The sequence below is a fragment of the Canis lupus genome, chromosome 33 (genome assembly GCF_011100685.1).
Source record: "Canis lupus familiaris isolate Mischka breed German Shepherd chromosome 33, alternate assembly UU_Cfam_GSD_1.0, whole genome shotgun sequence".
In the NCBI taxonomy this organism is placed as follows: Eukaryota; Metazoa; Chordata; class Mammalia; order Carnivora; family Canidae; genus Canis; species Canis lupus.
In genome coordinates this window covers 25,166,511-25,194,275 of record NC_049254.1, presented here as the reverse complement: position 1 = coordinate 25,194,275, position 27,765 = coordinate 25,166,511, and the positions used below count along the sequence as shown (strand labels likewise).

Sequence of the window (27,765 nt, the reverse complement as noted above, 5' to 3'; positions counted from 1 at the left end):
ATTAATCAGTAATAAAAAGAATGAAATCTTCCCATTTGCAATGACATGGATAGAATAATGCTAAGAGACATAAGTCAGTCAGATAAAGACAAATACCTATCTGATTTCACTCAAATGTAAGAATTTGAGCATAGGTAAAGAAAGAGAGGCAAACTAAGAAACAGACGGTTAACTATCAAGAACAAACCAATAGTTATCAAAGGGGAGGTGGGTGAAGGAATGGATTAAATAGATGATGGAAATAAAGGAGTTCACTTGTGATGAACAATGAGCATTGTATGGAAGTGTTAAATCACTATATTGTACACCTGAAACTAATATTACACTATATTTTAACTAACTGGAATTTAAATAAAAACTTTAAAGTACTACCTGGACCCAGAAATAAATGTAATTAAATTAGAGAGATAGCACATAGGTTAAAATATATGGATCAAAGGTTCTCTATTTCAGGGTAAAAATCAAACATTTCTGGGCACCTGGGTGGCTCAGTGGTTGAGCGTCACCTTTGGCTCATGCCTTTTTTTTTTTTTTTCCACTATGAAAATGGTGGCGTCTGTACAGCATGTGACATCCAGACAGGAAAAAGAGCGAGGGCACACAGAGACATGGCTATCAGAGAACAGGTTGTGAGCGAATAAAGAGTTCACACAGCTTCCACGCGCTTTACCAGGTATCAGCTCAAGGCCACCTCCTCCTCTACCTCCTCCTCGAACTCCCCCTCCTCCTTGGCCGTAGCATCCTGGTACTGCTGGTACTTGGACACCAGAGTGTCCAAGAGTCCCAGGATCAAGTGCCGCATCCAGCTTTCTGCATGGAGCCTGCTTCTCCTCCCTCTTCCTATGTCTCTGCCTCTCTCTCTGTATGTCTCTCATGAGTAATAAATAAAATCTTTAAAAAAATCTAACATTTCTGAGATTGATGAATTAGAAGTAAAATAAATTAATCACCTTAATGACTGCATCTACAACTAGGGATTTGATAACAGCAAGAGGTTACAATGGTAGACTTTTGACAAGGTAAACAATATCATGAAAATGGGGAAAATTAGTGTATTGGCAAAGAAAAAGATAGCTAAGTAAAAAATAACTAATAATGTATTATAAGAATTTAGATAGGGAGATGTAAGCAAAGACATAAATCCAAGGAATCAAGAAGAAGAAAAACTTGTAAGCCCTAATGCATGGTTTCATATAAACAATTAAATGGAAAAAAGGGGGGAAGGGAAGAAGAGTTTAATCTGAAAAGGAGTACAAAATTGCAATATAATAACATGAAACATGGTTAGGAACTATTTGAAAGGAAAGAGAATATGTTAAATTTCTTGTAATAGACAATGAAATAGGAATGTCACATAGATTTTAAAACATGGTGTTGCCAAAGGTGAAATGTTAAATAAAAAGCAAAATGTCAATTCAAATACTTAAGTAATAATGAAAGCCATAAGAATAAATGTATATACTGAAAACAGTGAGTATTAAAGGTATAGAGGGTCTTGAAAGCTATTAGCCAATTAGATGGCCCTAATCCTATATCCCTTTCAAAAAACTGAAATATTATATACTATAAATGAGCATAAAGAAGAACTTTGGCTCTGACATTTTTTGGTATAGATTTGTTTATTTGAGAGCGAGCATGGTGAGGAGGTGCAGAGGGAAGAGAATCTCCAATAGAAGCCCCGCTGAGTGAAGAGCCCAATGGAGCCCAATCCCACAACCTTGAAATCATGACCTGAGCTGAAATCAAGAGTCGGACATTTAATCAACTAGGCCACCCAGGTTCCCTGTCCCTAACATTTTTAAATGACACAGAAAGTAGCACTCAGGCTGTAAGTTATGCAACAAAAATTTACTAAGAACCTACTCCATATGCAGAAAAAGCTCCTCCTCCATGATACCTACAGTCTAGTAGAGAATCTTTAAAGCAGTAATAAACAAATAGAAAATTTTATCTGTTTCAGAGTTATGAAGGAGAGGAGCAAGGGAAATATGAGAGTCTGTAACGGTATTTGAAAAAAATTACATAGGTAATGAAACATTTTAATGAGGAAATGATATCTGAGTTGAGTTTCTTACAGAAAAGATGTTAATGAGAAGAAAAAGGAAGGGAAAATCAATAATATAGAGGTGACAGAATGTACAAAACTTCTGCATAGAATGATGGAAAAATCAGAAACAGAGTAGGGGGATCCTGAGCTCACTTTGTCCCATGGACATACCAAGATAACAACTACATCTGTGCAACTAACTCTGAAAATGATCTAATAAAGACTGACAGAATAGACTTTCCATAGTTAATTGTAGAGAAGAGGCCATACTGAAGAAGAGGGGCAGAGATATGTTGAGAACCAAACCCCTGGTAATACTAAACACAAATGAAAGGGATACCAAAAGCATGGGGAAGGAAGATTAGATCCCATAGAAGACATCCCAGGCACTGGGGTTCCACTCTGGGAAGAAGAATCTCCATTTACACAGGGCTTTAAGAACCAGTGGAGCTTAACTCAGGAAAGCCAGAGGGAGATAGGAAACTGAATCTCTGCCCTTAAAGATCCTGCATAATAACCCCAAAAGAGACACAGCATAGAAGCAGTAGTTTGAAATTTTACTAATCTCAGAATGTGCATGGAGAGGCAGAGATCTTCAGGGTTTTCTCCAAGAACAAATGTTAGTGGATGTCTTTTTTCTTCCCATCCCCCAGCCTAGATAGCTGGACACTTGCAAACCAGCCCTAACACTCTCCACCTATCTTACTAGCACTGTGTGCCATACCCCATCCAACCCACCTGCCTCTGCAGACATCCCTACAAAGCAGCTCCTACCAATTACATCCTGCAATCTTCCCTGGTAGGGATCAGTGCCACTCTAAAATGACTCCTGCCCTGGAGAGAGGAAGAGATAACTCCACACAGCAGCATACCTACAATTCCAGCAACTAAGGCTTTTAGCAGCTATGCAGAGAGAGAAAGAGATAAAGAGTGCCCTACTTGGTCAGTATGCCCACAGTGATAGTAAAGAGGCTGACTGCAAATACCTAATCTAGTTCCTGGCCCCACCCATCAATAAAAGCCTGTGTGGATCAAACATAGAGAAAGCCCTGCTATTGGCTGTGCCTCTGCAGAGGTTAATTGTAGACAGCTAGCCTTACTGCTGCCCCACCCAGCTACAAGCCCACAGAGACTGTAGGCCTCTCAGCAGCACAGGGACCAAACCCTATCCAGTGCACCCAAAGCAGGCAAAGTGGATCATTGCAGCTTACTGGGCTGAGGGAAGATGCTGCTCAGCCATAAACTAGGGTGCACACAGCCCCTAGAGATTACACCCAAGGAGTACCTAGCTCTAGTGACTAGGGGTAATATCACTAAAGGGCACCACAGGACTGCTTCTTCTATCCAAGGCTGCTATTTTCAAGACCAGGTGATATAACTGACCTTCCTAACAGAGTAAAACAAGCATAGAGTTAGACAAAATGAGAACAAAATGAAAGAACAGAATCACAGCAAAAGACCTAAGCAAAGCAAAGAGATAAAGCAGTATGCCTGATAAAAATGCAAAGTAATGGTTATAAAGGTACTCACTGGACTTCAGAAGAGAATGGATGAATTTAGTGAGAACTTCAATAAAGAGATAGAAAATATAAAACAGATCAAGGCAGAGATGAAATATTCAATAACCAAAATAAAAACACACAAGAGGGAATAAACAGCATACTAGGGTAGGCAGAAGAATGGACAAGCAATCTGGAAGACAGGATATTGGAAAGCAAGCAACCAATCAAGAATAATAAAAAATGAGAATAGGTTAAGGGAACTCAGTGACATCATCAAGAGTATTAACATCATATTATAGGGATCCCAAAAGAAAAGAGAAGGAGGCATTACAACTTATTTGAAGAAATAATAGCTAAAAACTTTCCTAATCTGGGGAAGGAAACAGACATCTAGATACAGGAATCACAGAGAGCCCCTAACAATATTCAACCAAAAATGTCCACACCAAGATATGTAATAATTAAAATGGCAAAAAGTAATGATAGTATTTTAAAAGCAGCAAAAGGGGGAAAAAAGTTACATAAAGGTAAATCCAATAGGCTATCAGCTGATTTTTCAGCAGAAATTTTTTAGACCAGAAGAGAGTGGCATGATATAGTAAAAAAACATGCAACCAAAATACTCTATCCAGTTAAATTACCATTCAGAACAGGAGAGTAAAAAGTTTCCCAAACAAAAGTTAAAAGAGGTCATTACCACTAAACCAGCCTTATAATAAATGTTAAAGGGAATTCTTTGAGTGGAAAGAAAAGTCCATAACTAGAAGAAGATTATGAAAGGGAGAAAGTTCATGGATGAAAGTAAACGTTTAATGAAGGTAGTAGATTAATCACTTATAAAGCCATTATGGAGGTTAAAACACAAAAACAGATAATTATATCTAACAAAACCATTCAAGGTATACACAGAATAAAAATATGTAAATTATGACATCATATACATAAAACATGGAAACAGAGTAGAAATTTAATGCTTTTAGAATGCATTTGAACTTAAGTGACCATAAAGTTAATATAGACAACTATACTCATAAGATGTTATATATGAACCTAATGGTAACCACAAATCAGAAACCTACACAAAATAAATAGAAAGCAATCCAAGCATAACACTAAAGAAAGCCATCAAATCACAAGAGAAAAGAGTGAGAGAAAAAAGGGACAGAGAAAAAGGGACAGAGAAGACCTACAAAAACAATTAGAAAACAATTTACTTTAAAGGGACTAAATGTTCCAATCATAGACCTAGAATGACTGAATGGTTAATACACAAGACACATCTATATGCTGCTTATAAGAGACTCATGCCAGACCTAAAGACACATACAGACTGAGAACAGGGGTAGCAATACTTAGACAAAAAAGACTTTAAAACAAAGACTAATGAGAAACAAAGAAAGACACTACATAATGATAAAGGGAACATCTAAGAAGATGATATAACAATTTTAAATACCTATGTACCCAAATTGGAGCACCCAAATACATAAAGCACATATTAAAAAACATAAAGGGAAAAAATTGACAGTCATACAATAACAGTAGGAGACTTTAATACCTCACATATCAATGGACAGATCATCTAGCCAGAAAATCTAAAGGAAATAGTGCCTCTGAATGACATAACAGACCAGATGTATACAGATATATACATATCATTTCATCTAAAAACAACAGAATACACATTCTTTTCAATTGTACATGGAATCTCCAAGATAGATCATGTTAGGTCACAAAACAAGTCTCAACAAGTTTAAGAAGACTAATATATCAAACATATTTTCTAAACACAATGGTATGAAAATGAAAATCAATTGTAAGAAAATCTGGAAAGAACAGAAACACATGAAGGCTATACACCGTGCTACTAACCAAGAAGTCAAAGAGGAAATAAAAAAATACATGGAGACAAAGGAAAATAAAAACACAATAGTCCAAAATCTTTGGGACACAGCAAAAGCAGTTTTAAGAGAAGTTTATAGCAATACAGACCTACTTCAAGAGATGAAAATCCTTAAACAACCTAACCTTATAGTTAAAGGAGCCAGAAAAAGCTGAAAGCCAGAAAGAAGAAAGGAAATAATAATGATTAGAGAGAAATAAATAAAATAATAGGTTAAAAACACACACAAAGAAAAAGTCAATGAAACCAGGAGCTGGTTCTTTAAAAGGATAAACAAAACTGAAACTTTTAACCAGACTCATCAAGGAAAAAAGACAACAACTCAAAATCAGCAATGAAGAAAACAACCAACACCACAGAAATACAAAGGATTATAAGAATATTATGAAGAATCATATGCCAACAAATTGGACAACCTAGAAAAAATGAATAAATCCTAGAAACATAATTCTCTACAACTAATTTAGGAAGAGCAAAAATTTGAACGGAACTGTTACTAGTAATGGAGTTGAATCAGCAATCAAACACTCTAAACAAACAAAAGTCCAAGACCAGATGGCTACACAGGCAAATTCTACCAAACATTTAAAGAAGAGTTAAATATTTTTTTCTTAAATGATTCTAAAAAATAGAGAAATGAAAACTCCAAATTCATTCTATAAGGTCAACATTACTATGATACCAAAAGTAGACAAAGACCGTACAAAAAAAAAAAATGTATGGGCCACCATGTGGGACTGAATCCCACAACCCTGAGATCACAAACTGAGCCAAAACCAAGAGTTGGGTGCTTAACTGACTGCATCACTCAAGCGCCACCCAAAGCAATCTTGAGAAGAACAAAACTGTACGTATCTCATCAACTCCAGATTTCAAGATATACTACAAAGCTGTAATAATCAAAACAGTATGGTACTGGCAATCAAAACAAAACAAAACAGATACATAACACAAGTCCAACAGAACAGAATAGGATGCCCAGAAATAAACCCATGCTTATATGATTGACTAATCTACAATAAAAGGAGTAAGAATATGCAACGTGAAAAGACAGTCTCTTAAAAAATGGTGCTAAGAAAACTGGACAGCTACATGTAAAAGAGTGAAATTAGACCACTTTCTTATACCACACACACAAATTCAAAGACCTAATTAATGTGAAACCTGGAACCAAAAACCTCTGGAATAAAACATAGGCAGTAATTTCTCTGACATCTGCTATAGAAACAGTTTTATAGATATATCTCCTCCAGCAAGGGAAATAAAAGCAAAAATAAACTATTGGGACTACACCAACATAAAACGTTTTGCACAGTGAAAGAAACAATCAACAAGATGGCAAGATAACTTACTGAATGGGAGAAGATATTTGCAAATGATGTATCTGATAAAAGGTTAATATCCAAAAATATTTAAATAACTTACACAAATTAACACGAAAAAAAACCCAAATAATTAAAAATGTGCAGAGAACTTGAATAGACGTTTTTCCAAAGAAGATATACAAATAGCCAACAGACACATGATAAAATGCCCAATATCACAAATCAGTAGGGAAATGCAAATGAAAACTACAATGAGATGTCATCTTACACTTATCAGGATGACTAGAATAAAAAAGACAAGAAACAACAAAGTTGTCAAGGATGTGGAGGAAAAGAGACCCTAGTGCACTGTTGGTGGGAATATAAATTGGTGCAGGCACCATGCAAAACAGTATGGAGGTTTTTAAAAGTATTAAAAATAGAAATACCATCTGATCTAGTAGTCATACTATCAGGTATTTACCCAAAGAAAACAAAAACACTAATTCAAAGAGATAAATGCACCACTATGTTTATTGCAGCATTATTTCCAATATCCAAGATATAGAAGCAGCTTAAACATCCATTGATAGATTAATGGATAAAGAAGATCAATTGATCAATCGATCGATAGATACTGGAATATTACTCAGCCATAAAAACTAATGAGATATTGCCATTTTTAACAACATGGATGGGACTGGAGGGTATTATTCTAAGTGAAATAAGTCAGACAGAAAAATACCATGTAATTTCATTTACATGTGGAATCTAACAAACAAAACAAGTAAACAAAGAAACAAAAACAAAGATTCATAAATACAAAGAACAAGCTGGTGATTGCCAAAGAGACAAAATGGGCTGGTGATGAAATAAAGGGGGTTAGGAGCTACAAACTTTCAGTTATGAAATACATAAGTTATGGAGATGAAAAGTACAGCATAGAAATACAGTGAATAATGCTGTAATAATATTGTAATGCAAGAGATGGTAATTACACTTATTGTGATGAACACTGAGTATTGTATAGAATTGTTGAATCAATATGTTGTACATCTGAAACTAGTATAACATTATCTGTTAAATATACTTCAATTAAAAAAGAAAAAAGTGAGGGGAAATCAGTTTCATGCCTATCATCATTTACTATGAAAATGTGCTGCAAGAAGACAGTGTTCATCAATTTTATCTGCTTTTACTGTTCACGTAATGGAGCTGAGAGTGCCACTTTAACAGCAATATTTTATATTTGTTTCACTGCCTACAACATAATGAAAAATAAAAAAGTGAAAGACTTCCATCTTCTCTACCCTTGAGATCCTGCTCTTCTGTATTGTTGCTGCAATAGTCCAATAAAACTTTTCTAATGTGCCATTTTCCTTTAGTCAATAGTCTAGCAGATGGCCATGTAGTACACCATAAAAATTTCGTAACAATTGTGTTTGCTTAGGTTAACGGCAGAAATGTGGTCCATTTTATGTATCCTCAGACTCTAAATGCATCTTTCCAAACAACAGGTGTTGCCTTTAAAATGTGTTACAATTGTGTGTGTTTCCTAAACTCTCTTGGTTTAGTTTTTATTATTAAACCAATTACATTCCTAAAATTCTAGCCTAACAATGTTCCACATAAAGAATATTTACCATCTAACATATACTAATGTCAATTCTCTATAACATCTTCCTGTATTTTAGTTGTAATGAGATTATAAAAATAGTGTTAATCTGTAAATGAATAACTTACTTGCTTTGTGTCAGATCAACTACAATGAGATCTTTCTCCAGAAGTACTACAACAGCATAAGGTTCTTGAAATTCTACAAGTAAAAAATAAAAAGTGGAAGTTTTCATATTTTATAAAGTCACCAAACTTTCATTTCCTTTATCTCCTCACAAAACTTATTTAAATTATTTCAGAAGACCAAAATATGAACCAAAATAAGAAAAACAAAGAGCACTTTCAAAAAAATATTGTGTTTCTCAGACTTTAAGATCATTACTGGGAATATGAAAATGAGAAGTTGCATAGGCATAGAGTTAAACATTTCTCAATAATCATGAGGTGGTAATAGTAGTAGATTATTTGAAGACAGTGTTATCTCTGTCTCACAAACATTTATCTTATTCCATAACCTTCCATTTTAGATCTGATTTCATGCGTACAAGGAGTTGTTCTAAGAAAATAGTTCTGCCTTCCCGATGAGAGCAACACTCCTTATACTAAAAAATGTAATTTCAATTAGTGTGATTTAACATGTATTTAAAGATATGTGCCTAAGAGTATATACCTCAAAAAGGCAGGGAATCTGAGGATAGTCTAGGATTTTCAAGTTCCTAAATCTAAACTCCCCCCACTTCCTCCTTTCAATATGTTCCACCAACTATTCTCAAAACAAAGGATACGTGGAAAATAAAATTGACAACGTCCTATTTTCATGGAGTTTACATTCTAGGGCTTTGTAGGGATGTATACAAACCATGAAGGAGTAAACAAGATAAATTCAGAAAATAATGTGAGCTATGAAAAAAAAATGTCAAGGGTAATGGTATAAGAAATGACTTGTGGTTAGTTGGAAAGCACTAATTTAGTTATTGTGGTCAGGGAAGACATTGCTTTCCATCTATGATAGTGACAAATAAAGGAAAGGCATGTTCTCAATTTAAAGAAAAAAGTATTTACAAAAATGTCTTACATATATGATATTTGATTCTCAGTAGCTCGAACAGGTATTGCTATTTTTCATTTCATAGAGAAAACTGAAGTCCTAAGAGGTTATGAGATTGGCACAAATTTGCAAAGCTAGTTTACTGAAAAGGCTGGAACTATAACCCAGGCCTTCTGATTCTAAATTCCCATGTATTTTCATTATACCAGTAGTTTCTATTAGCTACTTAAAAAGTATTTAATCCTAACCTCAACGGTCATTTGGCAGGAATTTTATTCAGAATATTCAAGTCTTAGTGGGAAACTGGAAGAGATGGCCTTCACAGTCCTTCACAGGCCTTTATAGTCTTGAGGAGCTATAGAACCTATTCATATTTACAAGTCGCATGCCATGAGAGAAAAACTGGAAACAGAAACCCCAAAACTGAGGAGTATACCCTTGTTTGGGTGCACATTTATAGGACAGTATGCAGTCTTCATACTATTTGCCATTCAATCTGTTCTTGAATTGAGGCTTCCTCTATTTCTCTTATAGCTGTGTTAAGTTTTCAACATTACTTTAGTGCTTTTGAATTTAGGGGTTTTAGGGTTAAAAAATGGTTGTTTTTTGTTTGGTTGGTTTGTTTTTCAGTTGAAAGAACACTGGAGTTCTATAGTACTACTCATTTGTCTTCTTTTTAAGAGACAGTCATTGATTGGGAAGCAACTGCTACAAAAATAAAATAGTTGAGACACTGCCATGAATGAGAAAAATTCATAATCATTTTAGGTAGTTATATCTATTTTATCACTTTAGGTAGGTATATCAGTTTTAGTTGTTTCTTTTCAAATAATAAAAACTGGTGGCAAAAGTTTCACCTTTGTAGAAGTACTTGTTGTACTGTAGTAACCTCTGAATAAAAAGATTTCCTTAGGAGTCAGTATTAGGTTCAATTTTGTATCTATTATTTATTAACAGTTTGAATAGGGAAATTCATTAACTTATTAGCTCAATTCAATTCAATTTATTTATTTATTAATATGGCAAAATAACTACCTTAGACTATTATGAAGATTAGATGTATATGAGGATGTTCAATGCAAAGCCTGACACATAGTACATGATCAGTAGATGCCAATAGAATCACTTCCTCTATTAGATTGGTTTATTTTTGAGCAGGCCCAGTCTTTTAACCCTAGCCCCCAACAGGTAAAAAGCTCATCATAATGACTATTTCTCTGAAGAGAAATGCAATAGTTGCTTATGCTTGTAGAGGACCAGATACTGTTAAATGTAAATGTGAAATTGACAAATTCTGAGTATAGTTGCTTAGTTACTCTGAGCAATACCCCTGAGATGAGAAATTTCTGCTCTTTGAAAAACAAGTTGAATTGAATTGTCAGATATCACAAGTAGTTTATCAATATTAAAAACTGTTAGTAAATTAATTTTAACATATGTGTAAAATTTATCACTATGTGACTGTAAAAAAGAATGAAGTTCCATATTTGCTAATATGGAATCATAATCAAAATACACTAAGTGAAAAAAAGGTGTAATATGGAATAGCACATAGAATACGCTGTCATTTGTACAAAAAAAGAGATAATGCATACATAGATAAATACACATGGGCATAAACTTTCTGGGAGAACACTTAAGAAACTTAGAAATAGTCATTTCTGGAAGGGCAGTAAGTTTTCATTATACACTAATGTGCATTATAGGGTCTTTTCTGTCATTCTCATGTATTAGTGATTTAACCAGAAATATTAATAAAATATATTTTGCTGAGTAAAGTTAAAATATTTCCCTTAGCTCCTGACAAATAAAAATTCCATCCTCATTACCACTACTCTGAAAGACAAAGACATATCTGTTGCTTGGAAGTGATTAGACATAATTTACTTAAAATTATTAGAAATTATCCTAACATCTCTACTGATGTGCAGAAATTTACATACACACACATAAAATGTGTGGTTGCAGAGTTCAAACACTGTCAGTCTCTATTACTGGCACATACATTTTTCTCTAAGGTCTTTAATAGGAGGCATTTTCCTAAATCTTAAATCCTTTTGGTCTTCTGTTTGTTCTTTCTCCCTTTGTTCTTTTATCATGCATTCTCACGACTCTAAAGAACATCTATATTCTGATAAGTCATAAATAAATATTAAAAAACATTTCCTTTTCTTTTTCTGCTAAGCAACTCTGACTTATAACAGACTTATCTTTCTCTCTTTCCAAAAACTGTTAACGCATATAAAACTACTACTTTTTGAAAAAAAATTATTTATTTGGGAGAGAAGAGAGAGTGAGCACAAGTAGGGGGAGGGGGCAGAGGGAAAGAGAAAAGCAGGGGCTCAGATGTAGGGCTTCATCTCAGGACCGCTGGATCATGATCTCAGCCTAAGGCAGACACTTAACCAACTGAGCCATCACTGAAACCACTACTCTTAAAATGTTATCTTTGACTCATCTATCATCTATCATGCCACTATCTATGACATTGGTGACCAAATTCAGTGGGTTTCCTCTTCCATTCCTTCAGGCACTACTGTGTTTCAGATCTTGACCATTTTAATGAACATTGTCATAAAAACCGCCCAGCTAGAATCTGGAATTTAAGATTTCAGTATCCTATATCCCCAACCCATATACTCCTTTTTTGGCCAATTTTACTAAAAACATTGTTTTCTTCCATCTCAATATTTTCTCAAAACTTCTCTGTAGCTTGCTATTTCCAAATACCTCTAAAAGGCTTTCATTTTTTTCTCTAAGTTGATCTCACTCTAGCAAACCTTATAAATTCTAAAACCTTTATTCAATATCCTTTTCATGTGCCAAGTCATTCTTCAAAGTCTATCTAAAGCCTACTTTTTCCATGAGGCTTTGCAAGAATATTTCAGCTATTGACTATCTGACTAGCCTTTAAATTAGTACACTATTTAAACTTTGACCCATAACTCAACACTTAAGTGTTATATTTTTAAACTTAAGTCATAATTATTTCCCTCATCCAACTAGATTTTATGTGATTTGACATCAGAGATCACTTTCATGCTTCGTCTGTATTCTCAATAAGTCTTTGTAATACTGAGGCCATAGAAGCATCTAATAAATATTTGTTGATTCGTTAACAACACAGGTAACTTGTCTGTCTCAGCAATTCTGGAAATAAAGTGCCACATTGACTGTTATTGCATGTCAATTCATCCTATCTTTAAATATGAAACTAAAGAATTTAAAGCAAATTAATACAATTGTAATAAAACAATTTATAGATCTTCATAGTTATAAAATATGTTCATTTTGTCATTCCAATAATCATGTGGGGTTAATATTATTATTCTATTTCTAAAAATGATAACTCTAACTCATAAAAGTAAAATGACTTACCCTAGCTAGTGAATGACAAACCTAAATCATAAAACCAAATATTGTGTCTCCAAGTCTAGTGTTCTTTCTCTTATATGTTTCTTCTTGAAATTGTAGTTATATATCTATATACACATATATTATGTTGTTTTAATCATAAACTCATTTCGCTTATGTTTCACCCTTCTCAGTTTTTAGATTTCATTATTAAAATATTTTATTATTAGATTTCATCATACAGTTTTTTTTTCATCATACAGTTTGTACATAAGTTTAATTTTTATGTTTATAAAAAGCCTTTATATTCAGGATGCATCCCTCTTCCCAAATGCCCTTCTAATTATTCTCAAAATTAAAATAAATCACTAACCACACATCAGCAATCCTAGAGTAATCAGAGGTGCTGCAGTTGCATCTGAAGCAAAGCCAGATGTGAAACAGATGCACTACCACCAGAGTTACAGATCACTGATATCAGGTAAGTGCTTTAACTTTGATTAGTGTTGGAATGGGATGGGTGGAGCTGGTCTAGGAGAGGCTATTAGGAGACCTCAGTTTCCCCAAGTGATTTCACCCTGGACCCCTATCGGACCCTCCCAGCTCAGCTTCCACCATCCTTATCAAAGTTTAAAGCACTTACCTGATATAAGAACCTGAAACTCCAGCACCGCTGTACTACATCTGTCTTACTTCCAGTTTGTCAAGTAGGTACAGTTGCGGAACTTGCTCCAGCACCTGTAGCTCACAATGTTGTACCACAGTGGATGTCAGCTGCCAAAACTAAAAATATTTAAGCTTAATTTTATTAGGAACTTGCTTCAAAAATGAATTTTAACATTAGTATTTTCATTTCTGTTACTTACCATTTGGATAGGGTGTTTCACATAAAGTAAGAAATTCAACAATAGGATGATCCATTTCAAGCACTGTAATTGCTTTTCCATGCATGATGGTTAAACTTGGTCTTCTGCAAGCTTTGTCATAGGACAATCCACCAGAAAATATTATGAATGGTTCACTATATAGAAAAAAAAGGTATGAGATTGAGAATCCTTTAAGATGATACAATATCATAGAACTGAGCTGATGAACAATAAGTTTGGTGGGGATTATACACAATGCAGTTTGACAGCAAACATTTTTCCAGGCCCAAAATATCTCACCCAAAAGACTTACTATTCTACCATTTCCCTTTTTCTGGATGTGAATTCTCACCATTAAAATTACTAATGGGGATGCCTGGGTGGCTCAGTGGTTGAGCATCTGCCTTTGGCTCAGGGCATTATCCCGAGATCCAGGATCGAGTCCTGCATTGGGCTCCTTGTGGGGAGACTGTTTCTCCCTCCCCAATAGTAAAATTACTAATGAATCAGTCTAAAGGTGATAAGGTGTGTTGGGGGAAGGTAGAGAAGTTGGAGGGAGGTAGAGGTGCTCATTGACTCAAAAGGATATCTTCACAGTATTAGTTAATTTCCAAAACTCTGTATCACTACAATTAGAATATTAAGCTATGTTAGTCTATCATATTAACCATTTGGCATGTGGGATAAAAGAAGAAAATTCTAATATAAAATTAAATGTGACAATAGCAAGCTTAGAGTGGTAAAAGGTAACATGAAAATTCTATATAAGGGAGTTTTTGTGGGGAAACAGTTATGATAAAAAGATGGAGAAAACCAAGAAGAATAAATGTGATCTTACAAATTTTACTTAGGGTCAGTCAGGTCTTTTTTAAAGATTTTATTTATTTATTCATGAGAGACACACAGAGAGAGGTAGATATATAGGCAGAGGGAGAAGCAGGCTCCCCAAGGGGAGCCTGATGTGGCACTCGATCCCAGGACCCCAGCCAGGATCATGACCTGAGCCAAAGGCAGATGCTGAACCACAGAGCCACCCACATGCCCAGGTCAGCTGGTTCTATTTAGCTAATAAAACTAAATAAAATATTTTAGGCTCTGTTTTTGCTAGATACAATTAGATAAATACAATGGGGCTGAGGTGACTATAAAATATTATATCTGTCATAAAGTTATGAAATAGTGTAATAATTTTTCACTTTTCTCAAATTAATACCTGTATCTCTACTTTATGTATATAAAATATGCTAATGAAGTATTTTCTTTTTTTTTTTTTAAGGTTTTATTTATTTATTCATGAGAGCCACACAGAGAGAGGCAGAGAGAAGCAGGTTCCTCGCAGGGAGCCGGATGTGGGACTTGATCCCTGACCCGGGGATCACGACCTGAGCCCCAGGCAGATGCTCAACCGTTGAGCCACCCAGATGCCCCGCTAATGGTATTTTCAATAAGCAAATATCAAACTGAAAATATTCTTCTCTAAAAATTATTTTTAAAAAGGACTACTTATTTTACCAAATTCTTTGAGAAAATATGCTTCTGTAAATAATTCATTTCTATCTATTCACTGAAGAATATACTAGTTTCTAAAATCACTCAATATATTTTCCTTTTTCTTTCATTTTGTACTGTACATAGAACCAAGCATTATCAATGAGGCATTTGCTAATCTTAGGCTGACTATATAACAAGAAAAAAAAGAGCTTTTACAAAACTTCTATTAAAACCTACACATAAAATGTCTATACTGATTTTATTTTCCTTGAGTCCTATATCAGTTGATGTTAGTCTTGCTTCAGTAATTTGGCAGAAATTACCAACCTAGTAATAGTAGGTTTTGAGCAGCAAGCTTTTTCCTATGTTTATATTAAGATTTCTCCAGACTTAAAAGTCATTTCTAATGAAATGAGTAAGTGTTTTTGCACCTTTTCTGCTTTTATTAGGACTCTGCATCAGAAAACACTGGGTCTGAAGTTATTAACTGATTTATGTGCACTCTCTGTAAACCAGTGAATAACTAAATAAAAAGTTATTTCCTCAGGAAAATGCTCAGGAAATCACTCATGAATAACTGCATTAGAAACTTAATTATAACATTAAATCCTCATAAGTATAATCCTCATTTTATTAATGAAGTTAAATAACAACTAAGCAGAAAAACCCAAAAGAAAACAGATCTCCCAGATTTTGAGGTCTATTTTCTTAAAGAGTGGTCCATACTGCCTATAGCAGATGACTCTGGGATTAATGTAGGTAAACTTGTTCAGAGCTATGTAGTGGCAGGATAAAAATTCAAATCCAGTGCCCACGTACATGTTTTTCACTTCTAGCCTAATGTGGAAAAAACTTTAGAAACTAATATTTCTAAAACTGTGGAAAACAACAAATGTTCTGAAAAAAAGTTTTTAATTTAAAATTTGACACTTGCAAACAATATCTCCCTTTTGAAATTTTATAATTCAGGTCATATAGCATAGATTCTAAGAAACTATACAGTAAATAGTCCTGTTTACTTTTATATAATCCAGAATTTCCCATACCTCTCAAATGCATTTGATTACAGATTCCTATTTTTTTCCATGAATACAGTTAGTGATCAAAGAGACACAATTTGGTAAATGCTATATCACACACAAAACTGCCTCCTTGACTATTTAGTACAAGTGTATGCTGGTATACTGATCAGATGGACTATTACAAAATAAATAAATATGATTAAAAATGTCTTCATACATGAAAAAACATTAATACAAACTAAAAATTATTGACAACAACTTGGATAAATTCCAAAGGCATTATGCTGAGTGAAAGAAGCTAGGATCAAAAGATTATAATATATAACTTCATTTATATGACATCTTAAGGCAAAACTACAGTGATGGAGAACAAATCAATGGTTGTCAGGGGTTAGAAGTGGAGAAAAGTGTGACTATAAGGAACAGCAGGAGAGAATTATGGGGGTATGGAAATACTCTGTAATCTTATTGTGGTGGTGATTTCAGGCATTTATACATATTTCAAAATCCACAGTATCATACAACCAAAAGAAAAAAGTACTGTATAATTTGTAAAATAAGTATAGTATAGAAAAAGCATTAAAATTTTGTCTCAATGAAGGCAACAAGATTAAGCAATAAATTGGGCAACATAATATATTAAAATAACATTTGTGGAGTATTTATGATGTTCTGGGTATTGTGTGAAGAATGCTTACTTGCATTATTGTATTTAATCTTTATGATATCTCAATGAGAAAACTATTATTATCATTTAACAGATGGTTATACTGAGGCCTGGAGAACTTTATGCATGAAGTCTATCAATAAGTGGCCATGATAGAAATTAAAAATTAGCAGAAAGTAATTTTTATTAACCACAGAGAACTTGATAATGTTAGTGGTAGCAGGTAGAGATCATTATTCCTTTTTGAAGAGGATACATTTATTAAGCCTAGAGACCATAGTGGGTGGGGTGCCAATAAGCAATTTGGTGACTGGGGACCAATGATTCCTAAGCAGAATTGTTGTTCCTCCCTAGAAATTTAAAGCCAGCTTGTGAATGGCTGATCTAAGATAAACTAAGAAGAAAACATACCCCTTGCATCTGCTACCTATAGAATCCTTTAAGACACTCTATTGCTGCTGCATATTTGGTAGAGTTCTTCTTAAAGTTCTTGCTCCTGCCACAGACATCCCAATTTTTGACTTCACAAAGTTTCTACTGTGTACTAGTTGAAGCAGAAATATAGCTATTTATTTTTAGTTCCAGGCTATGGCCTATTTTGCTGTCACAGTACCTTTCAGTACTCTTAACTTTGGTGCTCCTCTGCTGTTTAGTTTCCTTGCGTTCTGAGCTGTGAAAACTACTGCTTTTAGAGGTGACTTTTCTAATATACTGGTAATCTAAACAAACACAATGTACTAAAGTGCACAGTAAATGGGATGACGATAATTATGATCAATAATACATAATTATTTCACATTAGAAATCTAAAGAATTATTTCTACACAAAGTTGGGTTACCAATTACTAGAATAAATCATTAAATTAAGATCAGTGGAATAATTTTCACAATGTGAAATACCATGGCTTTAATAATGACAATAATGATAACTTCTTTTTATCAAGAAATCCACTATGTACCTACCACTCATCAAACTTATGATATTACGAACTCCATAATTTATTCTTTACAAACATCACAATAAGATAGGTATAGTTGATGAGGAAATTAAAGTCTAAAAGAGTTCATTAAAAATTTCAAGGTCACATAGCTGTCTTACCCCTTATGCCAAGGATCTTGATAATTATTTTTACACTGCCTTGACCTGAATTCTTGATTCTGAAAGTGTTTTCCTTTAATCTGCATCCTTTCCTTACTTTGTGTGCCACAATCCTATTATCCTTTATGCCTCATCTCAGATATACCCTTCCCAAGAAGAAACTTACTTCACTGTTCTCTTCCCCTATCTAGTCTCAGTTAGGTGTCTTTTTGTTGTACTCTCATAGCATATCTCTATAAAACCACCTCACATGTTACATGGAAACCACTAGTTTATGGCCTTACTTCTCCTACTAGATAATCATAGATTCAAAAGCAGGCAGCATTCTCTTGCATTTCAGTAAACCAAACAAGTTGTACAGTGTGTACAATGTAGTAATAACTAATGATATATGTACATAACAATATATGTATATAATATATGTAAAATGTTTCCATATATAGTATGTATATAAGACATATGTAAAATGTTTCCATCCATAATAATTAAATTTAAAGTGTTTAAAAATAAGTAAATAAAAAACAAAGTGTTTTAATACTTTAACTATAGTTGTACAAACCTGTGGTCATTTTTACTACTTATGGTACATAGTAACATTCAGCTGTTACTAAAGAAGTATTGATCTGTGTGTGTATATACACACACATAAATATGTATATATATATAAACTATTGTAAAAATATATACATAAAAATATGTCTATATATTTAACTATATACCATATTTGATAGTTTATATATATAAACTCATTAAAAATGGCCATAATTTTATACTATTAAATCTTTCAAAGAGCAAGTGTAAACAAACATTAAATGTATCTATAATACTGAGAATACACTCCAGTATGAGCATGTAAGTAATACAAAGTAGAATTATCCAATTTAGAGTTAAAATAAAATTAAGGTTTAGGCAAGATTTAGAATTATGGTACTTCAGATGAGAATATTGCCACTAATAATTAGTGATTAGTGATTATTAATCACTAATAATTATTGTAAGTAAAAAGAAAATTCTTGATTTATAGGATAAGGCTTCTATATATACATGATAAAATTTTATTCTATATTATTATTTAATTTAGTTTTCTGTTTCTTAAAATTTAGCACTTTTTTATTATGCAATATACATAACTCTTTATCTTTCCACCCAACTATAATCTTTCCAAGTTCAGAATGTAAAACCTTAGAGTACAAAGACTTGGGAATGTTTTAATTCTTTTATGTGCAATACCAATAGGTACGCTTCTGCTTAATAATACTGAATGATTGCTACTTAAATATGCATGGCCCAAAAGTCCTAATTTGTTAAAATGAATGTACATAATATTCATCTGAATGTTCATTGAAAGTTAAAATACTTAGTAATCGCTATTGAAATACTCATAATAATATCATAGATACTCCTATTAAGCAATAAAAAAGCTGTTATTATCAATGAAGAGGATTTAGCCAATTAATATACTTATATAATTATATGAAACTTTAAATAATACATAAACATTAAAGGCTATTTGCCTTGCTTGTCTGTTTCTTATATATTTTCCCATATCCCTCAAAGTAAAAAATGCATACCTGTTTCTACAGGTCTTGTATTCTACTTTAAGAATTGGTTTACAAGATTCAGATTTTCTTCCTTCTCTTTGACTTTTTCCTAAAGAAAGAAAAAGGATTTTGTTAAATCACATTTAAATTCTACACATTCATGACAATTTCAAAAGTTTGACTAAAAGAGTCTAGAGAAAAAATAAGGTAATTATATGTTTTTCATAATAGGATAAATACAATTCTTTGCATCCAAACATTTGTTGAATTTGTAAACGATTTTTGAATCCTAATAATTGACTGCTAGGTAAGTAATAAAATTATTTGTAAATCTATCATATCTATATTGTTTTATATTCTCCATATATAAATCTAGTCTCATATAAACTTATTTTAATCTTTTGAGTTTTAAGATTACTTTAGAATTAAAGACACATACACATACATACTTACTGCATAATGAAATATATTATTATGAAAATCCATACTAGGCCCATTATAGATTTTATCTATAATACAAGAAAACTCTTTTCACATGTAGAAAGATTTGCCATTTAAAACTTATGATAGACCATCAAAATCATTGTATTTTTATCAAATTAATTTAAGGGAAAATCCTTTAGACAATAAAACACAGATGGTACGTTTCAATAATATACTATATTTGCATAAAAATGTTTTCTTATAGGGAAACGTTTATGTTGTTTAGACTCCATGGATTTGGAAAAGTGATCAAAAAGAGTAGGAAAAGGAAGTAAAGCTACTTCTGCATATAACATCTTTCTAGTTATGATTTTACTTATAATTCTATGTCTCATTTTGATAAAATTTATGTTTTTGAGATGATGTTTGTTTCTTTTTTATTTTAATAAGTACCCTTATGTATTCTTGTATTGTTAACAACAGTTTATAGACACAGATACCTATTATTGTAGACAGACATCTCTCTGCATTTATGTTTAAAATTTCAGGATAGCTTCAGAATGGCACAGTCATAATCCAAATAGAATGTCGACATAGTTTTATTTAATTTGCTTAAAAAGCAGGGTTAAATACCTTATCTGCTCCATGACATGCTTTCTGAATTTGCTTTCTCTTTCTTTTACTCTATGTCAACAAAAGAAGCAATCAATAAAATATTGGTCATAATCATTCACATTGTAAAAAAGATTTAAAAGTATCTGTATTATATATAAAAAAAATTGAATTGCTGATATTATATGTAGATGATGATTCAGCCTTACAAAGAAAGAACTTTGGTTCAGGGACACTCTGAACAGTGTTCTTGGAGTAAGAAACATCTGGTTGGTGATTACTGATTTGGGTAATATGTGGGAACAGAGAAATGAAGGAAATAATACAGCAAAAAAAGAGATACATTCTCCTCAGTTTATATTTTTTTCATTCATTGCTTCTCTAATAATTGTCAAGTCATTAACCAAATCAAAATAGTATATTTGCTGTTGTTTATACATACATGTCTGTGTAAATAATTATAATTTTTCAATCAATACACATTAGTATTATGCACTGATTTCAGTAAAAAGGAATAATATCTAAATTAATTAATAATTTACTTCAATTTCCAACTCCAATAATTTTTGGCTGAAGTTTTCAACTTTGATTATGTTCATTACCTGTTAGTAATTGAAATATACTTATAGGTCATACTGTAAAAAAATGTTATCAGAAATTGCATTTATTGCTACTCTTTATGTTCAAAGTACTACACTAAATGGCAGGGTAAAAAGAAATAACTGACCAGCAGGAAACTTAAAATTTACTAATTTAAGCAAAGCAAGTATAAAACTGACAATATGAGGTACCATAAACAAGTGATACACCTGCGGTGTTGAGAATAGTAGGAGTACACGAAGTAGAAGTTAAGAATATTATGGTTTCACTTTATGATAGAAGAATTTCCAGATTTTTGTAGATTACTTTCTAGAAGCTAGATTAAGCATTAAAAGATAGAACTTGGGAGTTCTGGTCCAAGATGGTAACATAGGAAGACCTTGAACTCACTCCTTCCATAGACACACCAAATCTACACCTACTTATAGAGCAATTCTTCCCGAAGAAGAACTGAGAGCCAATTAAACAGTTACCACTATTTATGATTCCCCACTCCCCCTTAGCTCATGCCAGCCCTTGATGACCTGGGCCACAGAAAAAAGCCACTACTATTTAAAAGAACAAATACTATATAATAGGTCAACCCCTAGAACTCCACCAAATGGTAAGGGAGCTGCTAAAACTCTCTCTGGGCTGGCAAGCACCATGGTTTAAATTCTTGTCTCGGGATCCCTGGGTGGCGCAGCGGTTTGGCGCCTGCCTTTGGCCCAGGGCGCGATCCTGGAGACCCGGGATCGAATCCCACATCGGGCTCCCGGTGCATGGAGCCTGCTTCTCCCTCTGCCTGTGTCTCTGCCTCTCTCTCTCTCTCTCTCTATGTGACTATCATAAATAAATAAAATTAAAAAAAAATAAATAAAAAATAAATAAATAAATTCTTGTCTCCATCTTGATGGCATGGACAAAAGCCAGGAACCAGATACCCTAGCAAGCCTACTACCTCAATGACCCTGGGCCCCTAGCCTATACCAGGCCCAGCCATCCCATCAAGATAGCCCCAGTGCAGTGCACAATCAGAACACTCCTGGTCAGTGCTCACTAAATCCTTTGCCAAAGTGACAGATGTGCAAAGCACTCCAGAACATTCCAGGCCCACATAATGTTGACTCCAAACAATTCACCAGGCACCCCTTGCATGGAGCACCTCAGAAACCCCTAGTTCATGCTACTTTGGCTCCAGGTACTCCATTAGGGCTTTGTTTACATGGCACACACTGGGAAACCCTGGCTTACACTCTGCCTCAGTTCCAGCCTCCCACCAAGGCTCCCCCTGTGTAAATCACTCTGGGATACCCAAGTTGGACCAATTTCAACTTTAGCCATCCTGCCAGAGTACCCCCCTACCCTGCATCCATTTCAGCTTTAACTATCCTGCTTGGGTGCTCTGTGTGGAGAGCCCTAGGACATCCCAGCTTGTACCAACTTTAGCTTCAGTCATCCATACTCTATGCCCCAATACAGTATATACCCACTTTATCTTCAGCTGTCCTGACAGGGCACTCTGTGTGGCCTGAAATGGCCAACACCCATTTCAGTTTCAGAGAGTCTCCAGCACAGAATGCTCCAGGACCCATAGTACAGAAAAACCACAGCTCCAGCAAGCCAACCAAAGTCACTAGGCATGTGCAATCTACACAGGGGATGACAATACATAAGATCATTCCTTTAAATATAGCAGTAGCTGTTCCACCCAACTTATAGAAATAAAGAAAACCTAGCAAAAAAAGTCAAGCAAAATGAGGAGACAGATGGAATATGTTCCAAGTGAAGGAATAAATCAAAACCTCAGAAAAAGAACTAAATGAAACAAAGGAAAAACCTACTTGATAGAGTTCAAAATAATGGTCATAAAGATGTTCACTGGACTGGAGAGAAGAGTGGATGAACTCAGTGAGAACTTTAACATGAGATTCAATATATAAAAAATCATCATTAGAGTTGAAGAATACCATAACAGTAATGAAAAATCCACTAGAGAGAATCAACAGTAGAATAGAAGGTGCATAAGTGATCTGAAAGACAGAGGAATAGAAAGTACCAACCTGAACAGTGAAAAGAAGAAAAAATAATTGTAAGGAATAAGGATAGGTTAAGGAATACCTTGGATATCAAGCAAACAAACATTCTCATTATAGGCATCTCAGAAGGAGAAGAGAGAGAAAGGGGTACAAAAGTTATTTGAAAAAAAAATAATAGCTGAAAAACTTAATAACCTGGAGAAGGAAGCAGACATCCTAGGTTCAGGAAGCAGAGTTCCAAATAGAAGATTAATCTAAGGAGGTTATCTATCAAAATACTAGAGAAGAACACAGGCAGCAACCTCTTTGACCTTAACCATAGCAAATTCTTACTAGACACATCTCCAGAAGCAAGGAAACAAAAGCAAAAATGAACTATGGGCACTTTATCAAGATAAAAATATTCTGCACAGTGAAGGAAACAATCAACAATACTAAAAGACAACCTATGGAATGAGAGAAGATATTTGCAAATGACATATCTGATAAAGGATTAGAATCCAAAATCTATAAAGAACTTATCAAACTCAACACCCTCAAAACAAGTAATCTAGTTAAGAAACGGGCAAAAGACATGAATAGACATTTTTCCAAAAAAGATATCCAGATGGCGAACAGACATATGAAAAGATGCTCAACATCACTCATCATCAGGGAAATGCAAATCAAAACCACAGTGAGACACCACCTCACATGTGTCAGAATGGCTAAAATTAACAGCACAGGAAACAACAGATGGTGAGGATGTGGAAATAGGGGAATCTTCTTTTACTCTTGATGGGAATACAAACTGGTGCAGCCACTGTGGTAAGCACTATGGAGGCTCCTCAAAAAGTTAAAAACAGAATTACCCTATGACCTACTAGATTTATCCAAAGAACACAAAAATACTGATTCAAAGGGACACATGCACCCTGATTTTAATAGCAACATTATCAACAATAGTCAAATTATGGAAAGAGCCCAAAAGAGAGGGAGGAGGGTAAAGCAAGCCATAAGAGACTCTAAACTATAGAGAAGAACAAACCAAAGTTGATGAGGGAGGTAGGTGGGGGATGGGCTAAATGGGTGATGTTCATTGAGGAGGGCACTTGTGGTGAGCAATGAGTGTTTTATGTAAGTGATGAATTACTAAATTCTACACCTATAACCAATCTTACCATATGTTAATGAACTAGAATTTAATAAAAATTGAAATAAAAAAGGAAAAAGACTAAAGATAGAGAATTTTTAAAGCAGCAAGAGAGAAGCAACTAGTTATATATAAGGGAAGCCCCATAAAGCCATGAAATGATTTTTCAGCAGAAACTTTGCAGACCAGAAGAGAATGGCATGACACAATTCAAAGTGCTCAAAAGAAAAAACCTACAATCAAGAATACTCTATCCAGCAAGGTTATCATTCACAATTGAAGGTGAAATAAAGAATTTCTCAAAGAAAAAAAGGGTCATTATCACTAAAGTGGCCTTGCAATAAATGTTAAAAGAACTTCTTTAAGTGGAAAAGAAAGTGTCATAACTAGAAGTAAAAAAAAAAAATCACAAAAGAAAAAAAAAGTCATGAGTAAAACCAAACATACAGTAAGGGTAGTAGGGCAATCACTTATAAAGCTAGTTTGAAGGTTAAAAGAAAAAAGTAATACAGTTAAGTATATCTAAAAAATTAGTTAAGGGATACAAATAATAAAAAGATGTAATTATGATAACATGTACATAAAACGTGAAGGAAGAAATAAAGTTCTTTTAGAATGTATTCACACATAAATGACCATCAAATCAATATAGACTTCTATATACTTAGAATGTTATATATGAAACTCATGGTAACCACAAGCCAAAAACCTATGACACACACAAAATATAAAGAGAAAGAAAACCAATCATCACACTAAAGAAAGATATTGATTACAAAGGAGCAAGAGAAAAAGAAAGGAATAGAAAACTACAAAACCACTAGAAAATGATTGACAAAATGGCAAAAGCATATACCTATCAATAATTACTATAAATGAAAATGGCTTAATGTCCTCATCAAAAGACACACGGTGGTAGAATCAATAAAAATACAAGATCAATCCACTTACATGCTGCCTACCAAAGACTCACTTCAGACCTAAAGATACATACAGACTGAATGTGAAAGGATAAAAAAAGATACTTGAAGCAAATGAAAGTGAAAAAAAAAAAAAACACGGGGTAGCAATACTTATATCAAACAAAATAGACTTTAAAACAAAAACTGTAACAAAAGACACGGAAGGGACTACACAATGAAAAAGGGTTAACACAAGAGGATATAACAATTGTAAATATCTATGTAGCCAACATTGAAATACATGAAACAAAATATTAACATACAATGGGAGAAATTGACAGTAATAAAATAGTAGAGGTCTACAAAACACCACATATCAATCGATAGATTAGGCAGAAAATCAATAAGGAAATAGTGTCTTTGAATGACTTAACAGAAATATACAGATCATTCCATCCAAACAGAACTGAATACATATTCTGTTCACATGTACATGAAACATTTTCCAGGATGGGTGTCACACATTAGGCCCCAAGACAAGGCTCAATAAATTTAAAAGCATTGAAATCATTTCAAACTTGTTTTAAGATTTTATTTATTTATTCATGTGGAGACACATAGAGAGAGAGAGAGAGAGAGAGAGAGGCACAGACACAGGCAGAGGGAGAAGCAGGCTCCATGCAGGGATCCCAACGTGGGACTTGATCCCGGGTCTCCAGGATCACACTGGGAAGCTGAAGGCGGTGCTAAACCACTGAGCCACCTAGGCTGCCCTCAAACATCTTTTTTGACCACAACAGCATGAAATTACAAAACAGTGACAAGAAAAAAAATGGAAAAACCCAAACACAAGGAGGCTAACCAACATGCTACTAACAATAAATAGGTCAATGAAGAAATCAAATAAAATATTAAAAAATATATGGGGCACCAGAATGGCTCAGTTGGTTAAGCATCAGGCTCTTGATTTTGGCTCAGGTCATGATCTCAGGGTCATGAGATAGGTCCTCAAATTGGGCTGCATGCTGGGTGTGGAGCCTACTTTGGATTCTCAGTCTCCCTCTGCCTCTGCCCCCCCCATTCACACTTGCTCTCTCTCTAAAAAAAAAAAAAAATGGAGGGGAATAAAAATGAAAACACAGTAAGTCTAAATCTTTGATGCAGTGAAAACAGTTCTAAGCAGGACATTTAGAGTGATACAGGCCTACCTCAAGAAACAAAAATAATCTCAAATAATCTAACCACACATCTAAAAGGACTAGAAAATAAGAACAAAGTTCAGAGTTAGTAGAAGGAAAAAAATAATAAAGATAACAGCAGATATAAATGACTAAAAAATCAATAGAAAAATCAATGAAACTAAAAGTTATTTCTTTGAAAAAATAAACTAAATTGATAAACCTTTAGCCAGACTCATCAAAAGCAAAAAAAGAGTGGACCCAAATAAAGAAAGTCTTAAAGCCAAGGAGTAACAGCTGACATTGAAGAAATGCAGAGGATTATAAGAAACTACTACAAAAATTATATGCCAACAAGTGGACAATCTGGAAGACATGAATAAATTCCGAAAAGTTGTAGAAACTTACAAAATTGAATCAGGAAGAAATAGAAAATCTAAACAGGTCAATTATAAGTAATGAAATTCAACAGGTAATCAAAAAACTTCCAACAAAAAAAATGCACATCCAGATTGAGTCACAGGTGAATTCTACCAAACATCTGAAGAAGAGTTAATGTATATCCTTTTCGAATTATTCCAAAGTATAAAAGAAAAAGGAAAGCTTCTGAATATACTCTCTGAGTTCAACAATATCCTGATAACAAAACCAGACAAAAAAACTACAAAAAAGGAAAACTATAGGGCAAGATCCCTGATTAACACAGATGCATAACTCTCAAAAAATATTAGCAAACTGCATTCAACAATATATTAAAAGGATCATTCATTATAATCAAGTGGAGTTTATTCCAGGGATGTAAGGATGGTTCAATATTTGCAAATCACTCGGGACGCCTGAGTGGCTCAACGGTTTAGCGCCTCCCTTCTGCCCAGGGCATGATCCTAGAGTCCCGGAATCAAGTTCTGCATCAGGCTCCCTGCATGGAGCCTGCTTCTCCCTCTGCCTGTGTCTCTGCCTCTCTCTCTCTCATGAATAATAAATTTTAAAAAATCTTTAAAAAAATGCAAATCACTCAATGTGATAAATCACATTAGCAAAATGAAAGATAAAAATGATATGATCATCTCAATAGATGCGCAAAAAGTATTTGATAAAATTCAACATACATTCACTATGAAAACTCTTTAACAAAAATGAATTTAGAGGGAACATACCTCAACATTATAAAATCGATATATAACAAAACCCACAGATAACATCATACTCAATGGTGAAGAACTGAGAGCATTTCCTCTAAGATCAGGAACAAGACAAGACTGTCAAGACTGACAAGACTGTGACAAGAATAATAATCTTGTGACAAGAATAATAATCTTGCCACTTTTTAACATAGTACTGGAAGTCCTAGCTGTAACAATCAGACAAGAAGAAGAAATAAAACGCACCCAAATTTGGAAGGAAGAAGTAAAACTGTCACTATTTGTAGATGCCATGAT

At 33.9% G+C, this 27,765-nt stretch overlaps 1 protein-coding gene across 6 annotated transcripts in view; it reads right to left on the bottom strand.

The window, feature by feature from the left end:
- STXBP5L (syntaxin binding protein 5 like) overlaps window positions 1-27,765 on the bottom strand; it is a 379,914-nt gene that overhangs the window by 150,426 nt on the left and 201,723 nt on the right. For all 6 annotated transcript variants that reach the window (XM_038582977.1, XM_038582980.1, XM_038582976.1 and 3 more), the window contains exons 10-12: window positions 19,492-19,570; window positions 13,642-13,796; window positions 8,500-8,572 (exon numbers count right to left, since the gene is read on the bottom strand). In XM_038582977.1, the coding sequence (XP_038438905.1) occupies window positions 8,500-8,572; window positions 13,642-13,796; window positions 19,492-19,570 (307 nt within the window). The remainder of the gene's footprint in view (window positions 1-8,499; window positions 8,573-13,641; window positions 13,797-19,491; window positions 19,571-27,765) is intronic.